Source organism: Gopherus evgoodei, unplaced genomic scaffold (assembly GCF_007399415.2).
Source record: "Gopherus evgoodei ecotype Sinaloan lineage unplaced genomic scaffold, rGopEvg1_v1.p scaffold_39_arrow_ctg1, whole genome shotgun sequence".
Taxonomy (NCBI): Eukaryota; Metazoa; Chordata; order Testudines; family Testudinidae; genus Gopherus; species Gopherus evgoodei.
In genome coordinates, this window is record NW_022060060.1 from 903635 (window position 1) to 917622 (window position 13988).

General features: G+C 49.7%; 1 gene segment (V, D, J or C); it reads right to left on the reverse strand.

Moving 5' to 3' along the window:
* Window positions 1-236: 236 nt before the first annotated feature.
* LOC115642217 lies at window positions 237-2941 on the reverse strand. The segment is given in 4 exon segments: window positions 237-383; window positions 1263-1424; window positions 2433-2755; window positions 2841-2941. Coding segments are annotated over 4 exon segments (678 nt in total).
* Between the last annotated feature and the right edge of the window lie 11047 nt (window positions 2942-13988).

Genomic DNA, 13988 nt, shown 5'->3' on the forward strand with positions numbered 1-13988 from the left:
GGTTTGTTTGTCAGTGCACATGCGTGTTTGTATGTGTTTGTATATATGTGTTTCTGTGTGTGTTTGGAATGGGAAAAGGGGTGAGAATATATCTTTCCATGACTATGTCTGATGCTCAGAGGAATATAAGGCCGGGTGAATTCAATCTCTGGTAAAATGAGATAAGGGGAGGTTTTTGTCTGAGCTCAGAATCACTGTGTCTCTGGAGCAATAATACATGGTGGTGTCCTCCACTTTCAGGTGACCAGGTAGAAGTTGGTGCTGTCCTTGGAGGCTGTGAATCGGCCCTGGACGGAGGAAGTGTAGCGCGTGCTGTTTGCCTCATCATAAAAAGCAGCCAGCCACTCCAGTCCTTCCTGGGCTCCAGTATGATCCAGTAGCTGCTACGAGCGAACCCGCTGGTGGCATATTGCAGCATATGGGACTCTCCAGGCTTCTTCAGCGCTGGACCTGACTGGGTCAGATTAGAACCAGTTGTGAATGGGCCCCTGGGGGAGAAGAGAAAATGGGTCAGATTGTAAATAAACCTCAGTCACCACATGAAACCATCATTAGCTCTGGGCTCAAGGAGTGAATGAAAATAATCAGGGAACAGTGAGAGAGCCAGCCACACTGGGCACTTTATACATCAGTCGCTGGGAGCAGGGATGGACCGTCCATATAGGTGAACAAGGTGGTCGCCTAGGGTGCCAAGTTAAGTGGAGTGCCAAATTGGAGGAAAAAAAATCAAATAAAAAAAATGAAAAAGATGAACAAAAATACAAATAAAATATTTCAATTCCCATGCACGTATGGAGGGAATATGAATTATAATTAATTTCTCTACATTTCTGACAATTTATTCATATGTCAAATATTTTATTTACTGCAAAAATAAATAATATTTTAGTGAAAAAAATTCAATTTGTGACATAGAGTCAAGATGACCCACTCCACAATTTTGGTAAGCAATAACTCAGCTACAATAAAGCAAATCCACCAGTGTCAAGAGCTGCAATGCTAGTGACACCTCACTTGAATATACATCAAGGTCGCATAACCAGAAATTCATCTATAGCAGACAGGGGCAGCTCTAGCTTTTTTGCTGCCCCAAGCACGGCAGGCAAGTTGTCTTTGCAGTGCGCCTGCAGGAGGTCCGCCTGTCTGCGGCTTCAGCTGCCGAATTGCCTCTGGGTGACCAGTGGACCTCCTGCAGGCAGGTCACCAAAGGCGGCCTGACTGCTATCCTTGCAGGGACTGGTAGGGTGCCCCCGGCAGCTCACTGCCCCAGGCACATGCTTGGAGCGCTGGTGCCTGGAGCCCTCCCTGGGCAGATGGGCCCAGCTCCAATAGTAGCTGCTGATGGAGATTCCAGAGATTTTACAGGTGATACTGAGGATCTCTCCGGGCTTCACCATCCCAGGGTCGGTCTGGACCAGCTGCACCTGAAAGAGGACACCTGGGGAAAGGGAAACAAAGAGAGGAAGGAATGAATCACAGAACATATTTATGGATCGGACCCTATTTCCCTCCTTTCCCAGAGACACTCACAGGTGAGAGCAGGGAAAGGAAAAGCAACAGAGTTTTCATTCTTGTTTTCATAGTATGAGGGAAGCGGGTACAACAGGGCAGTTTTGTGGTTGGGGGGATACAGAGGTTCCTAAAGATCAGTAGCTCTCGAACTGGGGCCACCGCTTGTGCAGGGAAAGCCCCTGGTGGGCTGGGCCGGTTTGTTTACCTGCCCCGTCTTAGGTCTGGCCCATGGTTTTCTGTTCCAGGCCAATAGGGGCTACGGGAAACAGTGGCCAGCACACCCCTCAGCCCACGCTGTTTCCAGCAACTCCCATTGGCCTGGAGCAGTGAACTGCGGCCAGTGGGAGCCGTGATCGGCAGGACCTGCAGATGGGGCAGGTAAACAAACTGGCCGGTCCCACCAGGGGCTTTCCCTACACAACTATGGCCCCAGTTTGAGACCCCTGCCCTAGGTAAATGCCAGAGAGATTTGATGACAACACAGAAGTCTCGACTCTTTGGTGCCGATTTACCCACTGGAACAAGAGCTGCAGTGTGGGTGAGGAAATGTTCTTCTGGAGAACATCAGCCAATGTGATCCCAAAAGGAAAACATAGACACACAGAGAGATATACACACACAGACAGACAAACACACACACACACACTCTGAGAGAAAGAGAGAGACACACACACAGACAGATACACATACATATACATACATACAAGCACATGCACAGACACACACAAAGATACACACACTCTGACAGAAAGAGACACACACACACACACAGACATACATACAGATAGGCACACACGGACACACAGAGTCTGTGTGCAGGAGACAGGTCAACACCCAGCGCTCTCTGCTGAACTGGCTTCACTGCTCTGTTTAAAATCCGCTCCCCCTTTTTGTATGGTCCCTGCATTGCTCTGTGTCACTGTGTCTCTAGCGCAGTAATAGGTGCCGGTGTTTGCAGCTGTCAGCGAGCTCAGCCGCAGATAATATTTGGTGTTGGAGGAATTCACGGAGATGGTGATTCGGCCTTGGAGAGACGGGGCGTAGCTTGTGCTCCCAGACCAGTATCCCATCCACTCCAGCCCTTGGCCCGGGGCCTGGTGTATCCAGTTCCAGTAATGGCTGCTGGTGACGGTGCCCCACCTGATGACGGTGTCCCCGGTGACAGCGCAGGTGAGTGTGAGGGTCCCTCCGGGCTTCAGCACCCCCGGGCCTGACTCCTGGAGCCGGAGCTGGGACCGGACACCTGGGGAAAGCAGGGATCGGTCAGATTCAAACCCACCTTCCCCCCAAAGCAGCGCCGCCTCCCGCAGTCTCCCGCCGACACTCACCCGGGGCCAGAGCCAGGAGGAGCAGGGGGAGGAGCAGAGAGTCCATTGTGCGCTAGGCGGGGACAACACAGAGCTCGCAAGGTGCAGCTCGGGGCCTGGGGAACTGCGGATCTGGGCGCCCCGGGGCCCCTACTTCAACACAGAGCCCAGAGCGGGGATTTGCATAACGTGGGAGCGTCCCAGGAAGGAGAGAGGGAGAGAGAGAGAGATATGAGAAAAAGGATGCGGGGCGGGCTCTGCCTCTCTGTGTGCACCCTGGACAGAATGTGTAACACACACACACACACACACACATACACACACACACGCTTTGCTCAATTGTGGCAGAGGAGGAAAATACAAAACTCCATAGTGAATTGAACTCTCACACCTCACCGCTGTATCTGTCATCAGTTTCTGGTGTCAATTCATTCACTCATGTAGCCAAAGGACACTCTGAAGAAGTTGAATTTGGGGCCCAGGAACTTCAATTGTTCTTATTCCGTACCTTTCCTTGTTTCAAAGCCCCAAACAATTCCCCTGATGCTTCCCAAACTCAACAGTTATTGATTATTGACACCTGTTGATTGGTTATTGATAGGATGCACAGGAGTATCTGGGCAGACAGTTAGCGGGCTCTATTATGTTATTAAGGGGAACTTGCAGTCCAGAACTCCTTGACATCTTCCCAAATCTGACACTTATATTTCCAAGGACAAGGGGTGCAGTTTCTGGAGGGAAGTGGACAGTTCTCTTCTCTTCCAGAACAACACGTTGGCAAAGGGTTTCTGTGACTTTAAATAGTCTCAGAGATCTTCTATTCCAGGGCTGGGGATGGGTCACATTCGAGGGCAGGGGGGGAAGCAGGGTGTATGCCGGGGATCTCTCAGTGAAATAACTTTGAATTGGCACCACGATCTCTGCTACTGCCCCTGCACTGACACACCAGCTTTGAAGTTGATCTGACTATATGGACAGTAATGTATTATTTCTGTGATGCGTCCAGTCCTCTCCAACCCCCAGTGGAAATCCTGTCCATGTTACAGTGTCCGCGTCCATTTCTTTCTCTGCCACAGACTCCCTGAGGGTCCCTGAGAAAGTCACTTAGCATGGCTGGTCCTCACTTCCCCCTCTGTCAAATGGGATTAACATCACCCCCCACCAAACAGGGATGTGGTGAGGAAAAATACATTGATAAGAGTGTGAGGCTCAGATACTGAGGTGATGAGAGCCATAAAATTACCTATGATAGAAAAATACATGATCACAGTGTGACCCTGCCTCAGTTCCCAATACCGACTTACCAGCCTCCTAGAAGTGCTGTGAGGCTCAGTACAGACTGTAAGGCACTCGGATAACATGGTAGTCGGCGCCCTTAAGAGAGCTCGGTAGAGAGGGAGAGAGACAGAAGCAATGGCTGGAAAGTCAATACATATTCCCAGCTGGAAAGGGAATAGACACTCCCCAGACCAGGGGAAAGTTGTGTGTGTGTATCAGCTGGGGTGAATGAGCCCTGTTTTGGGAGTGTTTGGGCTCCTGTATCCTTATTAGCTGCACTGGATGGAAGGACATGGGGGCTGGTGTGAGGATGAATGTGGCTGGTGACGGGGATACCATGGCAGAGAGATTTAAAATGTTTATAGGGTTACTAAATCCCCCCGTGCTTTGATTGTGGAAGATCAAACTCTTTCCTACAGGGACACAAGATCAGGGGATGTGTGTTGCATGCAGTCATCCTGTTTACTTTTAGCAGAAAGATGGGATGAGAAAGTCAGCAGGGAGAATTTACACAGGCTGAATTAAACCGTCAGAATGTAAATCAGTTCAGCACCTGTGTGCAAACACGTTTTCATGGAGCGATCACTCTTCACTGATTTCTATTTCTGTCTTCATGAATTTTCACCACGTGCAAGTGAAAACAGAGGCTGTCCCTTTACAGCCATCTTGCGGAAAGGGGCGTCTCCTGCTTTTCTATAGGAATTAGCGTCACAGAGGCATGAAACTGTGTAGGTTCTGCTTCACCTTTCTGTCCGAGCCCTGCTCTGCTCTGTGTCACTGTGTCTCCCCTGGCGCAGTAATACACGGCAGTATCTGCAGCTGTCAGCGAGCGGATCTGCAGGGAGAACTGGTTCTTGGAGGAGTTGGTGGAGATGGTGATTCGGCTCTGGAAGGACGAGGCATAGTTCATGTTCCAGGTGGAACCGCTGTAATATCCCCGTCCCAGCCACTCCAGCCCTGTTCCAGCGGGCTGCCGGATCCAGTCCCAACCGTAACCACTGGTGATGGAGTGACCCGAGACAGCGCAGCTCAGCGTGAGGGTCTCCCCGGGCTTCATCGCTCCAGGGCCGGACTGGACCAGCTGTACCTGGGAGAGGACACCTGGGGAAAAGAACGGAGCTGACTCTTGCCTGGAAGCGGTGCATTCCCCACCTTGGTGTTTCTCAGGGTCCCATGAAATACTCACCTGATGGGGCGGTGAGTAGGAAAAGGGAGAAGAGCAGTGACAGTGTCATGGTGATTGTTAATGGAGACACTCCCCGGTGGGCAGGACTGGGCAGTTCTGTGTCTGGGGAGAGGCTGAGGCTCCTAGAACCAGGGGTTTGTATTTAACCAGGAACCCCCGGGGCAGGGATTTGCATGCGGGTTCCCCAGGGTGAATATAAGAGATGACAGGGGATGACCCTCAGTACATGGTGATGTCCCTACGGGGACAGTGTTACCAGATTTACCCATTACTTTTGAGTATGCTCATTTATTTGGGTTACTCTTTGAGGGCAAGAGGCTTCTGTAATTATATCAATGTACAGCTTGTGTCACGCGTGTTTTCATATGGATCTCTACTTCTCCCTTATGCAAGCACTTTCAAACTGCCACCCTTATGTGTCCCAGATTCAGCAGGTCCCTATCCCCACTCTCACGTCACTATCATACTGGTAGTAACCTACTTGATGAGCAAACCCCACAGTATTCTGGGCGCTGCAGGGATCTTTAGCTCAGGTGAAAGAAGCGTTGCTGCAGAGTAAAAACACAAAGGAGTAAAATTCAGGGAGAGAGAGAAGCAATCAACTTAATCATAAAAGTTATTTATTGAATAAAAGTGATAACTACACAAGGAGGGCTAAACCCACAGAACATACATTATTAAAGGTTAATACCTAAGGTAGAAGGGAAAACAGAGAGAGAGAGAGAGAGACAAAGAAGAGGAGGATCTCATGGCTCCCCGAATCTTGAAGTGATGGCTGTTCCCAGGTAATGGTGGTAGCTCAGGGTTCTGCGTGCGGGAGACAGGCAGATCCCCCAGTACAATCAGTCAGGAGATGGAGTCCCAGTGGAACTGATGCATAGCTTGGATCTGTTAGGTAATAAAGCAAGTCCTTACTCACCTCTCCAGCACCCGAGTTCGTGCGGAGTGGGTATGGGCACACAATTCTTTCAGAGACCAGACACCAATGCGTTGATCAACGGGCTCACACTAACCCAAAAGCTTTAGAATAAGTGTGGCCCCTTTATTAGGGGTGAGCATCAATATTTATACACAGAAGTAAACAAAGTGATTAATAAAAGATAATGGTCATGCATAATCAATCAAGATTTTACAGGAAAAGCAAGTTTAACAAGTAAATGCATAGAGATAAAGGCTAATGGCTACTTGATAAAGGGGTGTCATGAGTAGTTTGCAGGTCAGTGCTTTGTTCGATAAAGGGTTCAGAAAGGATTATGCAGAGACGGCCAGTCTGGGTGTGTTTTGGCTCCAAAGTTCACCAAAAGTTTAGACCCAACATTCCTCCATTTGTAGCTTTGAGATAACTATTAATCAAAAAGCTACACCCTATTTCAAGATCTTAAGGGCCGCTTGGCAATTTCAGCCTGGGCCAATTCGAAGAGAGTAAGGCTTTTAGCTGAAGTGGGAAAAGAATAAACTGACTTACATGAGTTTATGAGGGAGGGGACACACTGAATACAGCAACACAGTATTATAAGGACTACTATGGCCCCAACAACACCCACCAAGAGGTTTTTAACCCACCCAAGTCCGGGCAGCCAATTCCATAAGGCTCCCCACCAATCATAAGGTGGCTGGCCAGAGGAGTAGTTTTTAGCCATTTCCCTTAGGTGTTTCGTACGTTGAAAAGTGTCAGAGTAGGTGTCATTTACAAAAACACAGCATTCTTCATTTATGAGGGCGCAAGTTCCTCCCTGGGCTGCTAACATCATATCTAAAGCCATTCTGTTTTGCAAAGCTAACTGGCGCAGCTGGGACATTTCCCCGGCCTGATTTTCAAATAGGGTTGCAGTTTCATTGGTCAAAGATTCAAATAGTCCCTGTAGACGGATGATAGCACCCTTCAAGCTAGTGTGACCAGCCCACCGCTGCCAGGACAAACCATCACGGAGATTAATATCTCTGTCAGTTTCACGGATGTTACGAACGTGGGGAAAATGAGGGGGAGTGAGGGAGATGCGAGAAGGCGGTGCTAGCCATGCCAAATAACATGACCCTGCCCAATCAGGGGAGAGAAAATAATAAGCCTTGGGCCCGCACACCCAGTATGTTCCATATAATGCGTTTTGGGTATTCCATTTCTCAAAGTAGGAGGTAACCCACCACCCGTTGTACCACTGTTCCCCTGGTAATGCAGAGGGGTCGTTGTGTGAACTGCAGAGGCACAATTTGGTAGTGTTGTCCTCAAAGGGCAGTGTAGTACTGCTTGAGCAATTGTAGAAGGCAATTGTGTATCCTTTAACAATTAGTTGGACACCCTCGAGATCTGAGCAGGGCTTTTTAAAAACTGACTCTGAAAACCTGCCCCTCCATGAAAAAGTTGAAAAGGTTGGATCGGGGTGAGGGATCCACATATGGGATAAGTGGGATGCGCAAGGCTTGAAGCCAAGATTTTTACTAAAGGAGGTGCCATTAAAATATATGTTGCATTTACTTGTTCCCACAAAAGTTGACCCTTTTTCTTTAACAAAACACAGTGATCCTGTTTGATTGGTTACCCTGAGATATTTGTTAATTGGCACTCCTGTTTTGTCCCATGTAAGATTGGGCTGGACTGGATCTTTTATTCTAGTCGGTGGCATCCAAGTCATATTAGCAGTGGTTAGGGGAATGGATGTGAAGGGGAGTCCCTGTGCTGCATTTACTGGAAATTGAGTACATACCCAGCAATCACTTCTATTTCCTAAAATACGAGTTTTAACCTCGTGGGAATATCTAATAAAAGCATTATCTTCATAAGCAGAAAATAAACTAAAAAAGCATAAAAACCATACAGTTGTCAGAATAAAGGGTCCTCTCATTTTTTTTGAGTCAATTTAAGTCTAATGTCTGAGAGAGGTAAGCTGGTCCACTGGTCAAAGGCAGTGTCCTCAGTGGTGACAAGAGCTGCTGGTCCGTCACTGTGGTCCACTACGGCTGGCTTGACGTGGGAGTGGTGGATCCAAGATTTGCGTCCTTCCAGGAACACTGCAGTCTGGGTTGTCAAAAGAACCTGGTGGGGTCCAGTAAACCTTGGCTGGAGGGTGTCGTCACGAACGAACTTTTTGGCCCAGACGAAGTCCCCTGGTTGGAACGGGTGGATTTGTTCCTCCAGCGGCATGGTCTGGGAAAACTGCGAGGCTTTCCAAAGGGTACGGAGGCGAGCCTGTAGGGAGAGAAACTGACACGCGGTCATATGATCCCCTCCCAATAGTGAAACATCAGCACGTGGTAGCGCCCCGCCTTTGAAAGGGGGGTGTCCATAGAGCAGTTCAAAGGGGGATAATCCCAATGCGCGGGTTGGGCGAGTACGAAGGTGAAACAGGACCAAGGGAAGTACCTGAGGCCACTTTAATCCTGTTTCCTGACAGTATTTAGCCAATGTAAACTTAAGTTCCCTATTCATACGCTCAACTTTCCCGCTAGACTGGGGGTGGTAGGGTGTATGGAAGGAGTGTGAAATGCCCAGTCCTTGTTCTAAACGGCCAAGGACATGACCAGTAAAGTGAGGTCCGCGATCTGAGTCGAGCACAAGAGGGATGCCAAAACGGGGTACAATACCTCTAAGGAGAATCTTCGCCACTGTGGCAGCAGTACAATTAGCAGTAGGAAAAGCTTCGACCCAGGAAGTCAGAGGGCAAACCAAAACAAGGAGGTGCTTTTTCCCAAAAGCCTTTGGCATATCTGCAAAATCAATTTGGAGATGTTGAAATGGAGCAGCAGGCGGAGGTCTTCCACCCTTAATTTTGTTAAGAGGCGGAGCAGGTCCATTACGCTGACATGTGCTGCATGCTTTCACTATTGATAGGCAATAGGGTTGAATGCCTGGAGCATACCAAAAGCGAGCGATAGTGTCCACGAGGGCGTGCGTGCCATAGTGACCCCCTTTATCATGGTGCCAGCGAACTGCCACGGGGTATGTGGAGCGAGGGAGGCAGGCTCGGCCATCTGGCATAAGCCAGGTCCCTTTGACCAGAGTGGCCCCGAGGCTCTCCCACGATTGTAGTTCAGCAGCGGGTACTGGTACGGGGTGCGGTGGAGTAAAGGAGGAGGTTGCAATAGCCAATATGGGCATGGCTAAAGGTAAGGTGGCAGCCTTCTTGGCGGAGGCGTCAGCCAGGGCATTCCCATGGGTAACGGGGCTACTATCTTTAGTATGGGCCCGGCAGTGAACTACAGCCAGGACAGAGGGTTTTTGGAGGGCGTCCAAAAGCTTGTGGATGAGGGGGAGGTGCTGAATGGGTTTACCGGCAGCTGTCTGGAAACCTCGAAACTTCCAGAGGTGGATATGACAATGCACAACTCCAAAAGCATATTTGCTATCAGTAAAAATGGTAACGGTCTTACCAGCGGCCAACTGGCAAGCTCGGGCCAGGGCATAGAGTTCAGCGGCTTGGGCTCCCCAGTTGCCTGGCAGTGAGGCGGGCTCTTGAATGTCCCATTCAGAGGTGACAGCATAACCAGTGAAACGCTTGCCATCAACATAGAAGGAGCTTCCGTCCGAGAAGAGGATGCAATCGGGATTGTCCAGTGGCACGTCAAACAGGTTGTCCCTTATCTGTAAGATGCTGGAAACTACTTCCACACAGTCGTGCTGATCCTGGAGGACTGGCAGGTCAGGAAGCAAGGTAGCTGGATTAAGGGGTCCACACCTTTCAAAAATTAGGTTAGTGTCCTCTAAGAGTTCGGCCTCTAGCTGTTGCTGACGATGGGCCGAAAAGACTTGGGTTGTGCCCCTACGCAGAAAGGCTGACAAGGCATGAGAGGTCCAAACCGTGGTAAAATGACCCAGGGTTAGGCTCTTTGCCTTTGTGATCAGCAGGGCAGCTGCTGCCAGAGTCCGGGTGCAGGATGGGGTTCCCTGAGCGACAGGGTCGATTTGCTGAGAGTAAAAAGCAAGCGGGAAATGGTGGGGCCCGCTCAGCTGGGTAAGGACACCACTAGCAATTCCGCCCCTCTCGTGGACAAAAAGGTGAAAGGGTTTGCTGTAACTGGGGGGGCGGAGAGACATGGAGGAGGCCACACTGTCCTTGAGTAACTGAAAGGCTTTAATAGTGTCCGGGGACCACTGCAAAGGGTCAGGAGCAAGGTTAGCAGTGAGTCGGTGGAGCGGTTTGCTTAACTCCCCGCAGGATGGCAACCAGGGGCGACAGAAGCCAATTAATCCTAAGAAACCTCGAAGTTGTTTCTTGGTGTTCGGTAGAGGGCAGTTGTGAATAGTCTTTATGCGGGCTGGGTCCATCTGTCTTCCCTCTGGGGTTAACAGGAAGCCCAGATATCGGACCTTCTGTGAGACCCACTGAATCTTTTTAGGGTCTACCTTGTGGCCTCTGGTGTGTAGGTATAATAAAAGTGCCTTACCATCGATGCGGAGGGCAGCTTCTTCGCGATTACCTAATAGGATGTCATCTACGTATAGGACCAATGTGGATCCCTGCGGACTGGTGAAACCTTCCAAGTCGTGGCGGAGGCACTGGCTGAAAATCGTGGGGCTGTCTCTGTAGCCTTGAGGAAGTCGTTGCCAGACATAACTTTGTCCCTCCCAGGTGAAACCAAAGAGATACTGAGAGTCTGGGTGCACAGGAATGCTGAAAAAAGCTGATTTTAAGTCAATAACAGTGAACCACTCAGCATCGCAGGGGATTTGGCTGATGATAGTAGCTGGGTCAGGAACTACTGCATGAAGAGGGACCACATACTGATTAACAACTCCTAGATCCTGTACAAAGCGCCAACGAACAGGGTCTCCGTCCTTTTTAGGAGGCTTTTTGACAGGCAGTATAGGGGTGTTACAGGGAGTGCGCTGAGGGCGGACTAGCTTTTGTGCAATGAATCCCTCGATAATGGGGCGGATGCCCTCCCGGGCTTCCAGCGACAGGGGGTATTGAGGGACTGACGGGTGGGTTTAAGGAAGGCTTCACCTGAATCCTTACGGGTTCTGCCGAAAGGAGCAGGCCAACATCAGTGTCAGAAATTCCCCAGAGGGTTGAAGGCAAGTCAGTGAGGTCAGGGGAGAGAGAGGGGGGTGTTTCCCAATTACCCTGAGTAGGGGCCGAATCTCCTAACACTGTCATCAATAATCCTACCCCTTCAGGAGTGCAGGTTAAAGTAGCCTCAAGCTTACAGAGTAAATCCCGGCCCATCAAAGGGATCGGACAAGCTGGGGAAAAAAGAAAATGGTGAGGAAAACATTTATCAGCATAAATAACATTCAAAGGCAAAGTGAGTCCCAGAGACTGTGGGTTGCCCTCCACCCCAGTCGCAGTTTTAATCTCAGAGGATAGCCAGGGAGAGGGGGCATGATTTAAAAGAGAGAAAGTAGCCCCAGTATCAATGAGGAAAGAGACAGGCAGTCCCTGGACTGAAAGGGTTAAACGAGGCTCTTTGCTGGGAGGGGAGAAAGTGAGAAAGGAGCCGGCTAAAGACATTAAGGAAATAAGACCATCACATTGTTTGCCTTCGCCCCCGGGGTACCGTCATTGAGGAGGCTGAGTTTGCTTCGGCTGCTGCTGTTTCCCGTAGTTGATCCAGGCCTGGGGGATGGGCTGAGCTGGTGGTGCAGGGGTGTATTCCTCACTTGTGTAAGCATCTGCGGATGCAACCAGACCCTCTGGGCGTCCCCAGGGGCATTCACGGTTAAAGTGACCGGGCTGTCCGCACTGAAAACAATTTCCTGATGGCTGGGGTCGCCAGGACCCCTTTCCCCGAGCACCCTGGAATCCCCTGCCACGGCCACGGCCTTTGCCTCGAACACCGCCGTGAAAAGCTAAAGCCATCAGCTTATATTCTTCCTTTTTCTCTTTCGTTTTACTACTTTCCCTTTCTTTCTCCCAGGCAAAATCAGCTACGTCCAACACTGAAGTGACTGACTCACCTCCCCAACCAGGGCGAAACTTTAAGAAGTAATCCCTTACAGGGGGCACCGACTGATTCACAAAAAATGAAATAAGAGTAGGGTGGTCTGCTTCTCTCTCAGGATCCATCTGAGTGAACATTCGGGCCCCCTCCAATAGCCTCGACCAGAACTTTCTGGGCGGCTCATCAGATTCCTGCCGAATCTGCATGAACTTAGCCTGATTAGGCGAGCGGCGAGCCATTTCCTTGAGTCTCTCTAACAATCGCTCTCGATCTGCTCGCAGCTGAGTCAGCCTTGGCTGAGTCCAGTCTAGGGGATTCCAGCCAGCGGCCAGATCCCGCCTATCCATCCAAGTAAGATTAACTGCATTGCTATCTCCCCATGTCCTTTCTGCCATCCACAATCTACTACGTTCCTCTCCGGTCAAAACTCTACTTAACAACTGATCCACATCCGTATAAGTAGGATTATAACTTAAAAACAATCTTTCTAGAAGTTCTATGATCTTTCGGGGATTTTCCCCAAAAGACCCTGACAACTGTCCCCACTCTTTCAAGTCCCATTCTAGCCATCCTTTATATTCCACAATACTAGCATGTTGCAACTGTCCATCATTGCCCATATAAGGTTGATCGTGCACCTGTAAAGGCATCTCTCTAACTATACTTTCCTCGGGGGGGGGGGGGGCATGCACCCTGCCGTACCTGCTTGGACATAAGCCTAGTAACTACTCCTCCCGAGGTTTGCCCCTCCATTTCCTCCTCATCCTTCTGCAGAAATTCCAATCTGGTATCCTGCAGATTCTCCTCTGCTACAAGGAGAGAGTCCCCCTGCGGAGGAATAGGGGCAGGTGCAGAGGGGACCAGCTGACGAGTCAAAACACGCCGTGGTCTACACCCTTCATCGAAATAACCTGGAGGGGGTTCACTCTCGGGAGAGTACCTGACTGCCATAATTTTTAAAGATTTCCACAGCTCTGCTGCTGTGTCCCAACAAAACCAGTAACATAACTGTCCCGGATGGTCTTTTTCGATCTGGCTCTTTACTCCTCTTAAGGCAGCCTGTTCGAAAGAGCCATACGAAGGCCACCTCATCTCCGGGTCGGCCAATACCGCGGTATACCCAGTCCAATTCCTTACACATAGTGTGTACAATTTCTTCCTAGACATTCCTGTCTGTACTGGGAGTTTCCCTTCGTTCCATAACTTATTTACAATCCCCAACGGACTCTCAAGAGGCACGCTAGTCCCTTGACCCATGGTGTCTGACAGGAGCCCTCCAACTGGCGTTTACCCTGCTGTCCAATACACGACCCCTCAATATTGAATTGGCTGGGAGAAATCTCCTGTGGCGCCTTGCCAATTCATATATGAGTGGTCTGACCACTGGACAGAGGTACCGCACCAGAAGGTATCCCGGACGAGCCCCCAAATTGTTAGGTAATAAAGCAAGTCCTTACTCACCTCTCCAGCACCCGAGTTCGTGCGGAGTGGGTATGGGCACACAATTCTGTCAGAGACCAGACACCAATGCGTTGATCAACGGGCTCACACTAACCCAAAAGCCTTAGAATAAGTGTGGCCCCTTTATTAGGGGTGAGCATCAATATTTATACACAGAAGTAAACAAAGTGATTAATAAAAGATAATGGTCATGCATAATCAATGAAGATTTTACAGGAAAAGCAAGTTTAACAAGTAAATGCATAGAGATAAAGGCTAATGGCTACTTGATAAAGGGGTGTCATGAGTAGTTTGCAGGTCAGTGCTTTGTTCGATAAAGGGTTCAGAAAGGAATATGCAGAGACGGCCAGTCTGGGTGTGTTTTGGCT